Source organism: Solea solea, chromosome 4 (genome assembly GCF_958295425.1).
Source record: "Solea solea chromosome 4, fSolSol10.1, whole genome shotgun sequence".
Lineage (NCBI taxonomy): Eukaryota > Metazoa > Chordata > Actinopteri > Pleuronectiformes > Soleidae > Solea > Solea solea.
This window is the reverse complement of record NC_081137.1, coordinates 7,898,235-7,913,828: the sequence shown is the minus strand read 5'-3', so window position 1 is coordinate 7,913,828 and position 15,594 is coordinate 7,898,235. Positions and strand designations below refer to the sequence as shown.

The following is a 15,594-nucleotide window of genomic DNA, read 5'->3' as shown; positions in this document are numbered from 1 at the left end:
AAAGACGCAGCCTGGTGTCCATGACCTTTATTGTTCACGGCGTTGACGCACCAGTGGTGTCAAGTTTATTGTTGGTTTTATGGGCTGCAGGTGGGGTTTAGACCTAATAAAAGACCGCAAGTCAGATTTCACAATACACACATAAATATTTATTAACTCTTTGATAGGTTTTTTTACGCTAAATAATTCAAAACACAAAATGAAGCTGATATGCCAAGTCAAAAACATAGCATACATACATTTAGTCTAACAGAAAAACATCCTCTGTACACAGTTAAGGTTAATGTTTATCTAAGATTTAGGTAATGTGTTATGTTCGTGTGTGTAGTTCAAAAATATATATATATATATGATTAATAAAGCATCTCAAAAAGAGACCGAGCCATGAGTTTGGCATTTAGTCCTAGTTGTGTTCGCCTGTTTTACGCACCGCTACAGTTGCTCTTTGTATGAAGCACCGCTTCTCAAAATTATATGTATCATGTTGAATAGGCTTTAAATGACATTTCCCTTCTTAGAAGCGTATATGTGGACTTTTTTTAAAGGGAGAAAAAGCTGTTCTTAAATTGCGTACAGCACATTATCTGCATCAGTGTGCCTTTTCTGGACGTGGAGTTTCACTCGTAAACTTACATTTAATTGTTCACTTAACTATTTTAACAAAACTCTAATATTTGCATTTGTTAAGATATGGGATTAGACTATTTTGTTAATTGCACCATAGAGCCCCATTTTGCTCACAACGTCCTCTGCAAAGCGCCCTTTATCCATTCAATAGCCCGGGGGTATGCGCCCTGGGGGAGCTTATACGCCCGGTGCTCCAAATGCTCAATTTATTTATTCTTAATTTTGTGCTGATCAATTCATTGAAGCAAAAAGGACTACGGTGTCTTTTTAAAAAGAAGAAAGGGGAATTGTGGACGTAACCTTGACGGAGCTGAAGAGAGGGCTTCCCTGACGCTGGAGAGCCGCTTGAGTCAACAGGCGCCCATCTAGCAGACTCGCCCTTGTCTTTATTCAGGCTAATTTTTTATTTACGGCTTTTCTTTGACATGTCTCTTATCTATCAGATTAAAAGAACAGCTTGTAACAAATCAGTCTGCACGATTTACAACAGCATTAAAAGGGGACAAAGGGAGCAGGCAGTCAGTACCTGAGAGTCTGGTAGACGGCGCGGCGCTGCAGCTGATTCGATGGTTTGAAAATACGCACGAAACAAAATACTTGAATCCTGAAAAAGAGCCTTTGTACGTTTCTTTAGAAATCAAGCAATTCTGCATGACAAAGGACAATTAATAAGCCGTCTTTTCACGACCAGCAGCTGGTTTCCCCGTCAAGGAAAGTTGGAAAAAATTCAGGCTGAATGCGCGCAAAAGCCCTTTGCGCGCAGACAGCAACCCAAGGTGACCCATTTGGCACAGTTAAAATAACCAAGCCGAAGTAAAAGCGAGGGAACTGTCAAAAACATTTAAGCTGAAATATCTTGAAATTGCAAATCCCTTTATGTGGAGGGACGCTGCCGATGTGGGTTAGTCGTACAAAGGAGGTGGTTAAGTTGGAGAGGCTTTGGAAACGGACACGTGGCTTCTCAATGAGAGCTCTTTTGGACCCGCGTGGCTTGCTGTGGCACTGCACATTCAACTACTTTAAACTTATCCTGCTAAACAACTAAGTGCAGTAAACCCAACATGTTAAACTGCAAAGTTAAACAAAGGACTTTATTAACTTTTAAACACTTTTGCACATTTATAACGTGTTTGTTTTCTCGTATTTATAAGGACAAGTCGCTGCTGCTCCACGACTCCAGCCTCGCCTGCACAAGCAGAGAACAGGGTTATTGTTATTAAAAAATAGACTATACTTTGCCAAGAACCTTTTTTAATATGCATCCAATAGTTGGATGGACTTTCACACACTTTATGATTTTAGTTGTGTGGTGCTATTTTACGTGTAGTTGTGATTAGAATGAAACTGCGTATTGATAAAGACACAAACACAGAAATAAACATAGGAATCTAAGCGTGATTTCAACATTAAAAAGTTTACATTTTGGATTAAAACAAGGTAAGTACGTTAATATGATATCCATGTGTATTTTGTATTATTATTTTTGGAACAACAGTTTCTATTGCCGTCTACATTCTTTTTTTCCCCTGTGGTTAAAGTGGAGAACATGGATCAGCAGCATGTATAATTATGGAGCCGTTAGTGGTGACAAAGTGTGTTCAGCCTGCTCAAGTGGCAGAGAAGGAAACCGCTCGCCAATGCCTTGAACTGCGCCTGCTGCTTTTCGGGCTGCAACATTTGAACCCATTCAGCTGCATATAATCTGTTTAACAGCTAATCAGTAATGTAAGATGAAGGACTGGCACGCAGCTCCACTTCTCCTCAGCCAATCCCCTCCTCTAATTGAATATTCAACGCGCGCACCGCGCTCTGCTTGCCTTTTTCAGCGTGTTGACTGAGAATACGCCTTTTTGATTCTAGCCCATGCACAAGCAGTGTCAAAGGTCAAGAAATAATGAACTGCGCAGACATGGACAAGTGCCCTTTGGAATAGCCGAGGCTGCTCCGCAATGACTACTGCACTTCATTTGGGAATTTGGTCAAAAATATAACATGTGATGTTTGGTTAACATTACATTGTCACGTGCGGTTAGAGCTCATGTGCGACAAGAAGCCTTTGATACCTGGGGAATAGTGAGATAAGGTATGTAGCAGCTCACTTTAAAGTCCAGGTAAAAAAAAAAAAAAAAAAACATATTGATATAGTACAGAAAATTAGATCAACATATATTAGTGTTATTTTTTCCATTCTATACCTGTGGACTATTTATGACAAAAAGAAAATAAATGCACATGCTTTATGAATTATAACACTACCTAAACATGTTTTTCATTCCCCTGCAGTGAAACTATTTAATGCAGACATACAGTACGCACCCGTGCACACAAACAGGGTTTTACCATGCACAGATGTACGCGAATGTCCCCTCTCACGGTGCATGTAGAGTATTATTGGATAGTGGATGTAAAGGCATACCTGTTTTCAGCAGGTCGCTCGCTCTCTGTTTATCCCGCAGTTCGCCGACTTGTTCAGTTCTCAGTGTGGAACAGGAGCGTCATCTGGTGGCAAAGACCATATAGTTAGAGTTGGTCAGCATGGAACATGCACAACAAGGCTCCGTAGAAATTTGAATAATTAAAAAAAAAAAACAACAACAACAAAACATTGACTGAATGCATTTTAATGCTGCGTTATAATAATTATATAAAATAAAATACCTCATGCGAGTGTAATTAAAGTATAGGCATTCTGCTCCCAAATACAACACATGCACAAATGTGATCTGCAAAGGGCCCCTTCCCTGTGAGGGGGCCCCTTAAATGGTCCTCATTCACACACAGCAGAACCACAGCCTCTTGTATGTTGCTCCACTCAGTGAACTGTGTAAGTGTAAAGAGAAAATTGTCTAATTAGTGTAAATTTAAACCACAAGACACTCTCATTCAACAACTGTAGCAAGTTGTATTCCACATACATCTTAATTAAAGGTGACATGTCGACAGAAACAATGATGTTTATACATTTTTATTCCCATAACTTTTTTTTTTTACTTACTGTATGTACATTTTGCTATTATCAGGCAATAAAGACCAAACTCTTGTCATAATATTATCACTTTCTTTGTGTTCTCTCTAGTAATATACATCGGTCACTATCAACACATTTGCAAAAGGCACAAGACAAATATTAAAAAAAAGGATATCTCCATGAAAATAATAAAAATGACTAAAAGTGTGACCAGTCATCTAACCTCTACAACTTTAACATCCAAACTATCTTGCATGCATGAGTGCTCAGTCTAAAAACAACACAAACAGTAAAGAAAACATGAAACACCTGGAGATACAACTATCCGACTTGCAGCACCATCAACGTCCAAACACAGTGAATACAGTCAGTGTGCACAAAGTCAGCCTCCAGTTTATTGTCAGACCTCCAACTCTGACTCTTTTCTTTCCTCTTTAACTACAATAATGGTTGATCATCCTCATTGTCAAAAAAACACAACAACAAATAAAAAAAAAAACTGCTATGAAACACAAAGTAATCACAGAAGATAAAGACAATTGAAGTCTTTCTCTGGGTAAATACTATTAATTAAACATCTGATATAGTTTCATCAGAAAAAAAAGAAATTTCCTTTTTAAATATTAGTTTAAAAATAGACATAGTCATCAGCTTATCACAGAACCAACACATACAGTATAACACATCGATCAGCATCAAGTCGACTTTAGCAAGTGGACAACTGTAAAAAAGAAAAATCTTCTCTTATCTTCATCTAAATCTGTAAAGCAATAATTGTAAAACTGTTAAACAATTATTAGTAAACCTTTTACAATCCAACATGAAACAAACAATACAAAAAAAGGTGGAAGACAAAACAACACATCTTCATGAATATGACACAAATGGAAGAAGTTGTTGCTGAAGATGCTGAAAAGAGGTTGGTTGAAATCAGTGGAGGAAAAGTTATTGTGAGTAGAGGGAAACACTCAAAATATAAATACTATCTAGTGTAGTTAAACATCATTTCTTCCCATTTTTAATAATCTTATCACACCCTCTATAATATATTCTGTGACTCTTACAAAGGGCCTGATCTGTATACAGGAAACCACTGGACTACTAGTTGTTTTTATTCTGTGGCAAACGGAAGCTTAGTTATCAAAATGTAAAAATCAACCATCTCTAGCTCTCATTCATCCCAACATCTATATTGCTTTTTAGTATTTTGAGGTTTTAATGGCAGAGATTTCCTATATTTCAACACTCCGCCATTCCCACTAATTACTGTTTTTTAACTTATTAGTTCTTTATTTAGTTTTTATTTATCAATTCTTATTTCTTTTGTGCTGTGTGTGTGTTATTCTTATAAGAATTTCATTCACTAATTCCTTCTTCAACCTTTTTATGTGATTTAAAAAGTGCAATATTGATTTCTATTCTGTCTCATGTATATTCAATAACTCCATACGTCCACATGTGTATTGATCTGCAGCTGTGTATTTGATTTGATCTCCACGTCACTGATAAGCAGTGACTTAACAAAAGAACGAAACACGTCTGCCACCTTTAAAAACATGTGCATGTAGGATTTTCAGTAGTGCCGAAACTATTTGTCGATCAATTCTCTTTACTAATATTTTACAGACCAAACAATTAATCTGCTAATCGAGCGGATTAAGAAAACAAAAGAAAAAAAAAGAAGCCATTAGTCCATGAGACGCTTCCTTACATAAAACAAAACCTTCATGACTTCAAGCCCCAGGGACCCTGTGATGTTATCACAACACCTTCATGTCACTATAATCCTTATATACTGTATCTACACACACACAGCCAGTCTCATAATCACTCAATCTGCCTGTGGCTCCTGCTGTCAAATATCATGGACCGCCTCTGTGGCTGGTAGAAGCAGCTGGTCGAAGTTTCCAGCCTCTGTCCACTTTTAGGAATAGTCATTTTGTTTTGAAGCGTGATCCCCTCCGCCATCCTTAAATTATCTGCCATCTCTTTAGAAAAGACGTTCACTGCCGAAGAGTCATTCAAGCCTTTCATAGATGAGAGGAGCTTGCCGTCGTCTCCTGCTGGCGGGTAGTCCATGATGGGAAAAGGAGGGCTGAGCAGGATGAGACTCTGAGGTCTCTGCCTGTTCCTGAAGGACGGTCTTTGTAAAAGGTTCCCTCTGTTCGGTCTGGGACAATCCACAAACACCTCCACACTGGGAGCATGTCTCCTCGCTATGACCGGCAGCTCTGGAGTAGACGTGGTCTTCACGGCCTCCGCAGATTTCTCAGCACTTGCATGTTTTTGGTGTTTGGGCACAGGCTCCTTGTTCTCCAACTCCTCCTTTAGGTCGGACATCATCTGAGGAGGTGCAGAGCTGCTTTTCTCTGCGCTCACTTTGGGATGTTCCTTTTCTTGTTCCTTCAATGCCTCAAAGTCGTTGTCTTGCCTGGAGTGAGGTATTTGACTGTACTGCACCTTGGGAGGGATGACAGGCACAGCTTTGGCCTGACATGTTTTAATCATGAATGGCGTCCGCACCGACGACACGCTGACTGGGGCTGAATTTCGGCGTAGAGGCGCCTGCCGATCGCTCAGAAACATCTCCAAGTCTGAGGGCAGCCCGTTGTTCGCAGACACCGACGACGTTATCAGTGATTTCTGACTGGATGAAAACTCGGATGAGCAACGACTTTGCTGATTAGAAATGTCTCTGATGCACCTGTGGCCCAGATCTAAATTAAGTGAATATGGTCTGTGTTTGGAAGAACTATTTTCCTCTCTTTTCTCCGGAGTAGCTGCCTCATAAGACATCTGTCTGTGAAACCGATGAGATGACGCTGTATTCTTCTGTTTGGTTGCACTGCATTTCCCTGTGTGAGGTTGTGTAGTGTTATTGCTGTTCACATTGACTCGTGTAGGCACCAATGGCAAATACATCCATTTAGTTTCTGGTTTGCAGCTGGACGTTTGTGGAACGCTGCCGGACAAGCGTTCATTGCTCTTAATGGCAGGTTGTTTGTTATTATCACATGAAGGAGGTGAAATCTTTGCCTCCTCTGAGCTTGAAGCTTCCTCGCGAGGGCTGAAGGGCGACAGCTGGTTAAACAGCTCCTCAATGTCAGGTGAATGAAGGGGACTGGTAACCCACTGCTGGGTGGAGCTAAGATCATCCCAGGGCTCCACCAAGTCCAGCTCCTCCAAGTTTTCTCCACATCCTTCATCATCATCAAGGTGTGGCAACTCCAAGGTGTTCGGTCTCTCCTCCAAACACACTGAAAGCCTCTGGGCAAGCTCCAACTCAGGGATCACGCTCCTCTTTGCTCCATCAAAGAAGAGTTTTTTGTCCTCATGAGGAATCTCACATTTCTGTGACTGACCTGCATCATCTGTTCTTGTGAAGCCTGCTTCAGCATCATTTTCAGACAAAGGAGCCATTTCCCTGTCCAAACACGTTTCCTGTAAAATGATTTGTCTCTCTTTAGTGTACACTGGTTCATCTGTGTCTGAGGGTGCCGCTTCAGGAAGCCGTTTCCTCGCTTCCTCCTCTCCTCTGTAAGCAGAGCAGGCATTTTCTAAGTCTCCACCAACAAATACGTCAACGTTTTTGTGGAGAGAAAATACGATGTCTGACTCCGAGGGCTGTTTCTTTGCAGACTTTGATCCAGTGGCAAATACATGGTCACTCAGAGAGGTATTTGAGGTCTGCTCCCGGCATAGCAACGTCAGAGACGGAGAGCTGCGGCTCCGTTTGGACTTAACATCCATCGTTAACTTTGTGCCCTCACTGGAGCTCCTGGAGCTGAAAACGGGTTTCTCATCCAGCAGGTCGATTTCAGGCTCGGTGATCTTCAGCTCAGACCACAGCTCTTTCTCAGTAGAACGGGTTTTGTCCTGTAAAATGAAATGTTAGAAGAAAATGGATTTAATAAAAGCAGAATTATTTCGCAGTTCGATTTAAGATAAAAATACAATAATCTCTGATGAATAATATTCACTTTTAAATGATCAAACTTGACAAATTGGGATTCAGACATTGAAAACTCTAACATTCTGTATATAGCCACACTATTTTCACCTGTGAATCTCTATATTTTGACTTAATGTGTCTTGGACATTATTTAATTTAGAAGCGATGATGATAAATCACAAGTAACAACGTGGTCTTTCTGCGTTTTAAGCAATTCTTTACCTTTTTACTCTGACAAACCTATTTTTGCTCCAGTGGCACCACTAACTACTAGCAAATGATTTACCAGTTTGTGCAATTCTCTCCCAGGAGATGGCGCTGCCCCCTTGCTTTCTCTCACATTTGCAGAAGACAGTGCTTCTAGTGCAGAAATAGTCATCCCCACTTGCCCTTTTGTCTGCTTGCTTGTACCTGAGGGGAAAAATATTGTCACAAACATTTGTCGTAAACATTTGATATGAACAAGTCATTTGAAAATAAAATAAAGGGAGATGTCGTCACCCTCTGGAGGAACTCTACAGCTCAGCTCCTCTGTGTTTTTCTTATCTGTTTTTTCCTGCTTCTTTGGTTCCAGTTGGGGGAAAGTGTTGCTCTTTCCACTGTTGATGCTTTGCTCTGACGCTCCTTTGCACGGTTTTAAAGTCGCTGCTTTGTCCTTGGCATGCCCCCTGCACGGTGTGCTGTTGGAGCTGATAACAGCGGACACACGCAGGGGCACAGACACAGCAAAAGGCTCAGATATGTTGACGGCTCGCCGCTGATGCCGTGGCGAGGACTCCAGTGGGAAGAAGCTCCCTGGGAAGGAAGGTCGAGATGAGCTGTTTTGGGAAGAGCCCGAGTACAGCATTCTCCTGTTTTTTGGAGACGTGGGTTTGTAGCCACTGAGGTCGTCACCTTTGAACACCTTCAGCTGCTCTGGCAGTGTTTTTTGAGTAGACGCAGAAGCACTCGGTGAGGCCTTTTGGTTCATGCTGGAGCTCCATCCACCTGTTGCCCCGGCAGATTTTTTCCCTTTAAACTCCCAGTTTTGGTCATGCTCGTCCAGGTCATAGTCTGATCCCAGTGTTCTGGACTTTACATCCGGAAGAAAAATGCTGCCTCCAGCTGTACTGTTGTTTCCTGCTCTTTCATCATCTGTGTGGTAAAAATAACACGTGTTATGAATAAAACATACACTGCCCAGCCAAAAAAAACGCCACGCGCTTTATTTATGTTAATCTTTGACCACGACATGTGTTCTGTGTGGCACTGCTTCGGTTTAGAATATCACAACATTTCTATTTCACAGATACATTATTTTCTCCATTGTTTTTAGGATGGAGTTGGACTCATGCGTCTTCTCCAGAACATCCCATAGATTCTCAATGGAGACAATGACATTTATGTCTGATTCTCTCTGAACCACAGCCACAGGCAACGGAATCCTGGCTTTGTCACCTTGGAATATCCCCAAAAACCCCAGTACTTCATCATAACACCGCTCCTACACGTATGTATGTGGGCAGTGTATATCAGTTTAAGGTTTTAGCCTCACCTGTTGGTAAAGAACACAAGGACTCCATGCTCCTGGATGGACGTAGAGCCGCTTTTTCTGTGGAGGAAAGAAAAAGACTTTCTAATAATGTCATTCTACTTTCAGGGAATTGGACAGAATCACTTCAAGCTTCAGAAGACAAAAAAAAAAATCCTAAAATCTTTTAAATGTGTTCCAATGAAAACCTTCGAAGATTGTTACCTCACCTGTTATCCCCTGTGCTCGTATGAACACGCTGCCATTGCGGCTCAGTTTTCCCTTTGAGTCCACAGATCTTCCCAGGTTGAAGATGGACTTCCATTTCTTTGATTTCCCAGAAAACTTTCTCCTGTGAGACAAAGAGAGATTATTGAGCCCATTTTGATTGTAAAGTAACCTCAATAGACTGAATGGAAATCTGTCATACTTGCTGTCTGATATGTCTATGACGGTGTGGTAGAGCGTGGCGGTGCTGGTGTCAGGAAGACTGTTCTCTCTCTGACGTTCCTTGTGCACAGGATGGTTTGGACTTAAGGAACGAGCCTGGGCTTCTTCCAGGCTCATCAGTTTCATTGGCCCACACTGACCGCTGATTGGGAGCGTGGCATACTTCTCCCCACACATCAAACTTGGGCCTTTGGAGGTCAAAAACAATGTGGTTAAAGTAATACTAATTATGCATTTATCCAGGGGTAAATCAGAACGTCTTTTAAGTCTCCCAATTATGGGTTGTGTGTATTTTTTCAAGTGTCATACCTTCTTTGGGTTTGAGTTGTGCCGAACCACTGCTGAAGAGTTGATCTGTATGGTTTAGAATAAACTCAACCACTGACTGTTGTATCCGCACCTCCTGGAACGCCATGTCTCCATTACCAGACGAAACCTCAATGTTTTTGGATCTAAGGAAATAAGAGTGTATAATAAATAACAGTTGCAATCTTATTTTTGCACACTTTCCAAAAACAGCTATGAAACTCATGTGAGCTTTAGTAGGAACATTTCAGTTCCAAAAGAACATAAAAGGCCCAAATCAAAGTCATTGGCTGTTTTTGTATTTTATTCTTCCATTACTAAACTCACCTTAACAGATTTGGCGCCCACACCAGAGCCAGGTTACGTGTATGCATGTTTGTCTGAGTGCTTAAAGTAGCGAGGTGGGCCAAGTGCTTAGTGAGGAACTCCAAAGTCCTGAGGACACAGACAAAGCCACATATTATCACACGTATTCATTCATTCATTCATCTTCTACAGCTTTATCTTTAACATGAGAGTTTTCTTTCTAAGAATAAAAGAAGCTCAAGTGAAAAAGTCCACCTGAAGTGAGGAGTCGGCAGTTCTTTGATGATCTTCTGAACATATACAAGTCTCTCATGATCCCCTTGGACCAAGACGACTTCCTGCAGGTCAAACAGACACAAAGATTCCACAGTTAATGTCAGTAACAGTAATAAAAAGAGTTTGATGATTGAAAAAAAAACAAAAAACTGAAATCTGTCTCTATCTGAGGTTGTAGTTTCCTCCAAAAGCAACTTAACCCCAAATATGAAGTGAATTCTCACTTGTGGTCACTGTAGCTACTAATGATCTTTAATTTATCTGCAAACATACCCAGCATACCCTTACACAACACAACATCAGCTGGTTTTCTCCAAGATTACCCCTTCACACAATCGCGCATTGATGCTCCTGCAGGATTCCACCTCGACTTCCAACCCAGCTTTCCCTGCTGAGCCAATGTAAACAGCCATGCAGGAGTGCGTGCAGTCAAACTAACGTGATTGAGGCCTGAACACCAGCAGTTGTTAGTCATGTGTAAGGTCATCAAAATGTGCAGTCTTGTGCTATTTTGTCTCACGGCAGAAGCACAAACATGAACCTCCAAAATGACATATTTAATCCTAAAAGGCTGTGAAAATGAGAACAGAAAATGAGTTTCTAAAAACTCCACAGAGGGTTCATTCTTTCCAAAACAAAAAAAACGTTTGACAATAGGGCAACAGTTTCCCAGTGTTATGTTTGTCTTCATATCACATCATGTGAGGAAATGTTTTTTCCTAAAACACTGAACTAGAATTCTCAGGCACAAGCAGCACAGGACGCATGAACGCGATGGTATGGAAACGTCCTGTCATGGTAGATATGTACGTTACATAAAAATCATGCACCAGGTCTGACCATTTCCTGTGCCTTCTGCATGTAAAACTATTTAACCATGAGCCTTTTTTCCAAGAGGCACAGCCACTCTCTCACCATGGCAGTTCATTTAAATAACACTTGTCCCTTATTTTTTTCTTGCTACACCAATGCTGCCTCATACTGGCAAAGCCTTGCTGCTATCAGCCCAATAGGCGGAGACACCTACTACCAAAAAATAAAGTTTTGTAACAGAAACATCTAATTTCATCTAAGTTGTTATTCAACTAGTGTTAAGCTAAAAGAATATTTTATTAAAGAACCCTTGATCCTGCTTATCATTACAGTACATTACAAAGGTTTGGACACTCCTGTTTTAAACCTGTTTTAAACAAACGGTTATGTGTTATTCATCAGTATGGGCTGTCAACAGGGTGGCCCAGAACTGTAAATACACGTCATAAACTCTTAGTCAACTTATAATCATGACATTAATCTCTGTGTTCACAGCGCTGTATTCTCCAGGGGAGAGATGAAAACTACGGATCATTATAGAGCCACAGAGCTGAGGTCAACTAATTATAATATATACATTTGGAATCAATATGAAACACAGGATATTTGACCTTTTGTCATACTCACCGTGAATTTGCTGTATAGCTCATATGTGAGCAGGGGATTGGGAAGCTCCCTGAAGTACAGCTTACATAAGGAACCCACACAGTGGATGTCCTGGAGGTACACTTCCTTTGTAAGGTCAGGGCATGCCTCAGAGCAGAATTCCTGTCTGCACACACACACACACACACACACACACACACACACACATGCTTACAACTGTTGCTGTTGTATTTAAGTCTATTTGAACAGTGTTGTGGGAAAGAGCACCACAGTTGACAAACACTAACCTAAGAAAATAATATTATGCAAACATAAAAAAAAAATGACAGGATTATTTATGTGACGTGCACAGATAATAGAATTAGATAGATACACAGATAGATACATAGCATGTCATGAAATTTTACTCAAAGGTCCAGTGAGTAAAGACGGACAGTCAAACTGACCAAGGACTCCTCTTTCTCAAGTGAGTCACGGAACTAGAGCTTACCTCCATAAAGCAAGGCCCTTGACTATAAACAGCTTATTTTAGGCGATGAAAACAAAACACTTATACAAATATGGCCAATAAACTGTCCTAAATGTCACACACTGGACTTTTAACAACTGGAGCATCTTTAAAACATTGATACACGTAGAATACATACACAGAAGCCTGAGATTGTGATGTGTCACATTTCTATAGAATTGCATCATGTTGTTCGAGTACCTGAGACGCTGGATGTTCGAGGTGATCCCTGACAGCCTGTAGATCCCATCCACAACCCCATGCTTCTCAATAAACTCTGCACATTTCATCAGGACCTGAGGAACTTAAGAGGAGTTAATAAATGTGTTAGTGATTATTTGTTGCAGAAATGGGTCTTGTGTCTTGAACACATTATTTCACTGCACATATCTCAATATCTTAAAAACAGGGGGGCAGGAAACATGTTTCAGAGGTAACAATGCACATAAGTTGACTTCATGGTATGGGTTTGTTCCACTCCGGCTGTTTTATATTCCTTAGGGTCGCTGATTGTAGGTGGACTTTGACAGGAAGTTAAAAATGGTTTGTTTGTTTCAAAGGAAGGTTGACACACCCAGTCCTTGTAGCTGGTATTACTTACGACATTTCCTCTAATAGAAAATGGCTTTTGAAAAGTTACCGCTGACCAACACAGCATTCTGAGCTGTACTACACCACCTCCTGTACAGAGCCTTGTTTTGCCACACACAGACTTGACTGTGGCTTTTTAAAATCACATGCTATGATCCAGTCAAAACTAATACTGACACTTAATTGCACATTAGTTTACTTGGAAAAGGCTGACACCTTTGAATTATGTTCTGTAACTGTTTGAGAAACTGTTTTATTTATGATGTTTAGGCATAATATCAGTAAGTTCAAATAGGATGCCTTCCACAGACCAGTGCACAGGTTGAGATATTGTCTGAGAAGCTATTCTAAAAAAAGAAATAGATTAAACACATGTTATTCTTTTAGGTGCTGATGTATGTTTGTAAAGCTTTTGGTTTCCTGAAAGAGCATTGATTTAAGTGACATGGGTGGGCTATGAATAAAGGATTCTTTTATGGTATGTTTATGTGCGTGTTGGAGAATCCTTCACAAATTTAAGTCTGACTATTCAAGGCAATGGTCAGTCTCCCACTGCAATAATTTTCTGACCAAGAATCTTCCATTGACACATGGATCTATTTGACTTAATTAGACTTTCAGTGACATGCCTGTGGTCAAATGTTGAATGAACAACCACCGAGCCTTCAGCTAGACTCTGGGTTTCTGCACTCACTCTTCTAGTGACTACAAATGACAGTTGGACAAATATATCGTTTTAAAGTTTAAAAATGTACAATAGCAGTGTTCAACATGCAATTAAACACTTAAATTAACCTTTGTAAGACTCTAAATGAGTTCATAGTAACTTATCACATGTTGGTTAAAAGCATATTTAAATTTTTGTCTTCAAAACTATGACTAAACTAACTATTTTGGTCTCTCAGCAACACGAACGCAGCGTCATCAACAATTGACAGAATAACAAAATCCTGATCACTTTGGACTTCTAATTTACTCTCAAATGCTCATTTAAGATATGTTATTAGAAATTTCATGAACTTGTTATAAAAGAAACAAATTCAACAATGTACAGTTTGGTATAGAGACCTAACAGCAGGACATTGTGTCAAGATTTGTTTTAAGAAGAAAGTTTTGTCTGTTATGTACTGCTCAGAGATTAAAATAATTTAAATAAAGGGCTAATAGGTAGTCTAAAATAACTTAGGGGTAAGACTCATACATCCTCACTTCCTGTGCTTAAATGCCCCGCCTTACTGTGCCCACTCTAACAGGTCGTCCTCAAAGTTATCCTCAAAAAAGCTATTCATAAGCCTCTACACGTGGGACCCTTCAGTGTTTTTTTCTCTCCTTTTTTTATGGATCATGGTCACAAAAACAGATCATGGACAGAACAAAGGCATTTGCCTTCAGGACAGAAGAAGAAACGGGAGGAAAAAGCAATAGTAACATTTCAAACTCCACACATATTTCATGTTTGGTTTGTGTCTGCTCTTTTTGCCCCATTATTTTCTCTCCTCCATAAGCGGCAGTCTTTTGTCAGACACAAAAGTAGCCATAGGAACTATAGTTTCCTACATAGGAACTATAGTTACCTATAGTTTCCTATGTAGGAAATTGACACAAAAATGTAAGAGCCACACCCAAAGACACAAATGACCATTTAATAGAGCCAATGGGTGAATGAGTGGCTTCCTAAATATAAAACACATGTACACTGACAACACACTTGTGTAACATTTGAAGATTCTGTATTTTTTTTTTTTTACATAAAGGAGCGTTCTCTCAACACTTCTTCACAACAAAAGGTGCATAAAAAGACTTCTAATGGTTATGATAATATGAGAAATGATCAATAACAGTTGTCTTTGGTTTACATAACATGCCATATGATATGTGAATCAAATAATGTCAAAGAAAATGTGTTTGATGATAGCTGTATATAAAAGACTTTTAGCTTTCAAAGAAATACGACTTAAAACAAAGAGTTTACCATCTTGTCCTGAATTCTGGAGATGTTCTGTCAAGTCACAGCCGAACACATTTTCAATTCCTTTCTTTTTGAGCTTCTGCTTAGTCCCTTTATTCTTCATGTGGCTCCAGTTAGTGGTCCAGGTGATTAAAACAAGAAGCCCCTTGAAAGCACAGCGATCGATCCATATGAACCCGAGAAAAAAGATTGAGATTGCTTTGGGTCAAGAAAGCAGCGACATAGAAATCCCAGCACTCAGCTCCCAAAATTCTGCATCCGCTCACATTCTGACTAACCACAGTGTTGGAGGCTGAGAGCAGAAGTGACGTCACATTTTCAACTTTAAGTCCTTCAGATTGTCATGATTTCAAGGGATGGTGAGAGAAAAGACGTGGTGTGACTGTTGCTCAGCCGGGACGTGGCACTCCGCTGCTTTATCTCTAAAGGATTTGCAGAAACAGCATTAGAATCAGTGGGTTTCCTGTTGTTTTTACACCCCCAGCCAGTCTCCCTCTCTCCCTCTCTGCTCCTTTTTTTTTTTATCTCCTCCTCCTTCACTTCATTCCACACAGTCTCCCCTTTTCACTGGCTTTTCTGTGGTTGAGAAGACATACATGTATCAAGAAAGTTCCCATTTTTTCATCTTGATTTCCCTTTAAGATTATTCAAATATTCTATGTTTAGAGGTGGATTTGTGGCAGTGGTGTGGCAGGGATTTTTTAAATGTTGA

At 40.2% G+C, this 15,594-nt stretch overlaps 1 protein-coding gene across 1 annotated transcript; it reads right to left on the bottom strand.

Moving 5' to 3' along the window:
* Positions 1-3,576: 3,576 nt before the first annotated feature.
* Positions 3,577-15,472, bottom strand: arhgap31 (Rho GTPase activating protein 31). Its single transcript, XM_058628026.1, has 12 exons — positions 14,886-15,472; positions 12,524-12,626; positions 11,836-11,980; positions 10,375-10,457; positions 10,141-10,248; positions 9,817-9,959; positions 9,488-9,695; positions 9,288-9,409; positions 9,082-9,138; positions 8,049-8,681; positions 7,834-7,958; positions 3,577-7,471 (listed from the first exon to the last, which is right to left on the bottom strand). Exons 1-12 carry the CDS (start codon positions 14,983-14,985, stop codon positions 5,423-5,425), a joined length of 3,876 nt encoding a protein of 1,291 aa, XP_058484009.1. The 5' UTR covers positions 14,986-15,472; the 3' UTR covers positions 3,577-5,422.
* Between the last annotated feature and the right edge of the window lie 122 nt (positions 15,473-15,594).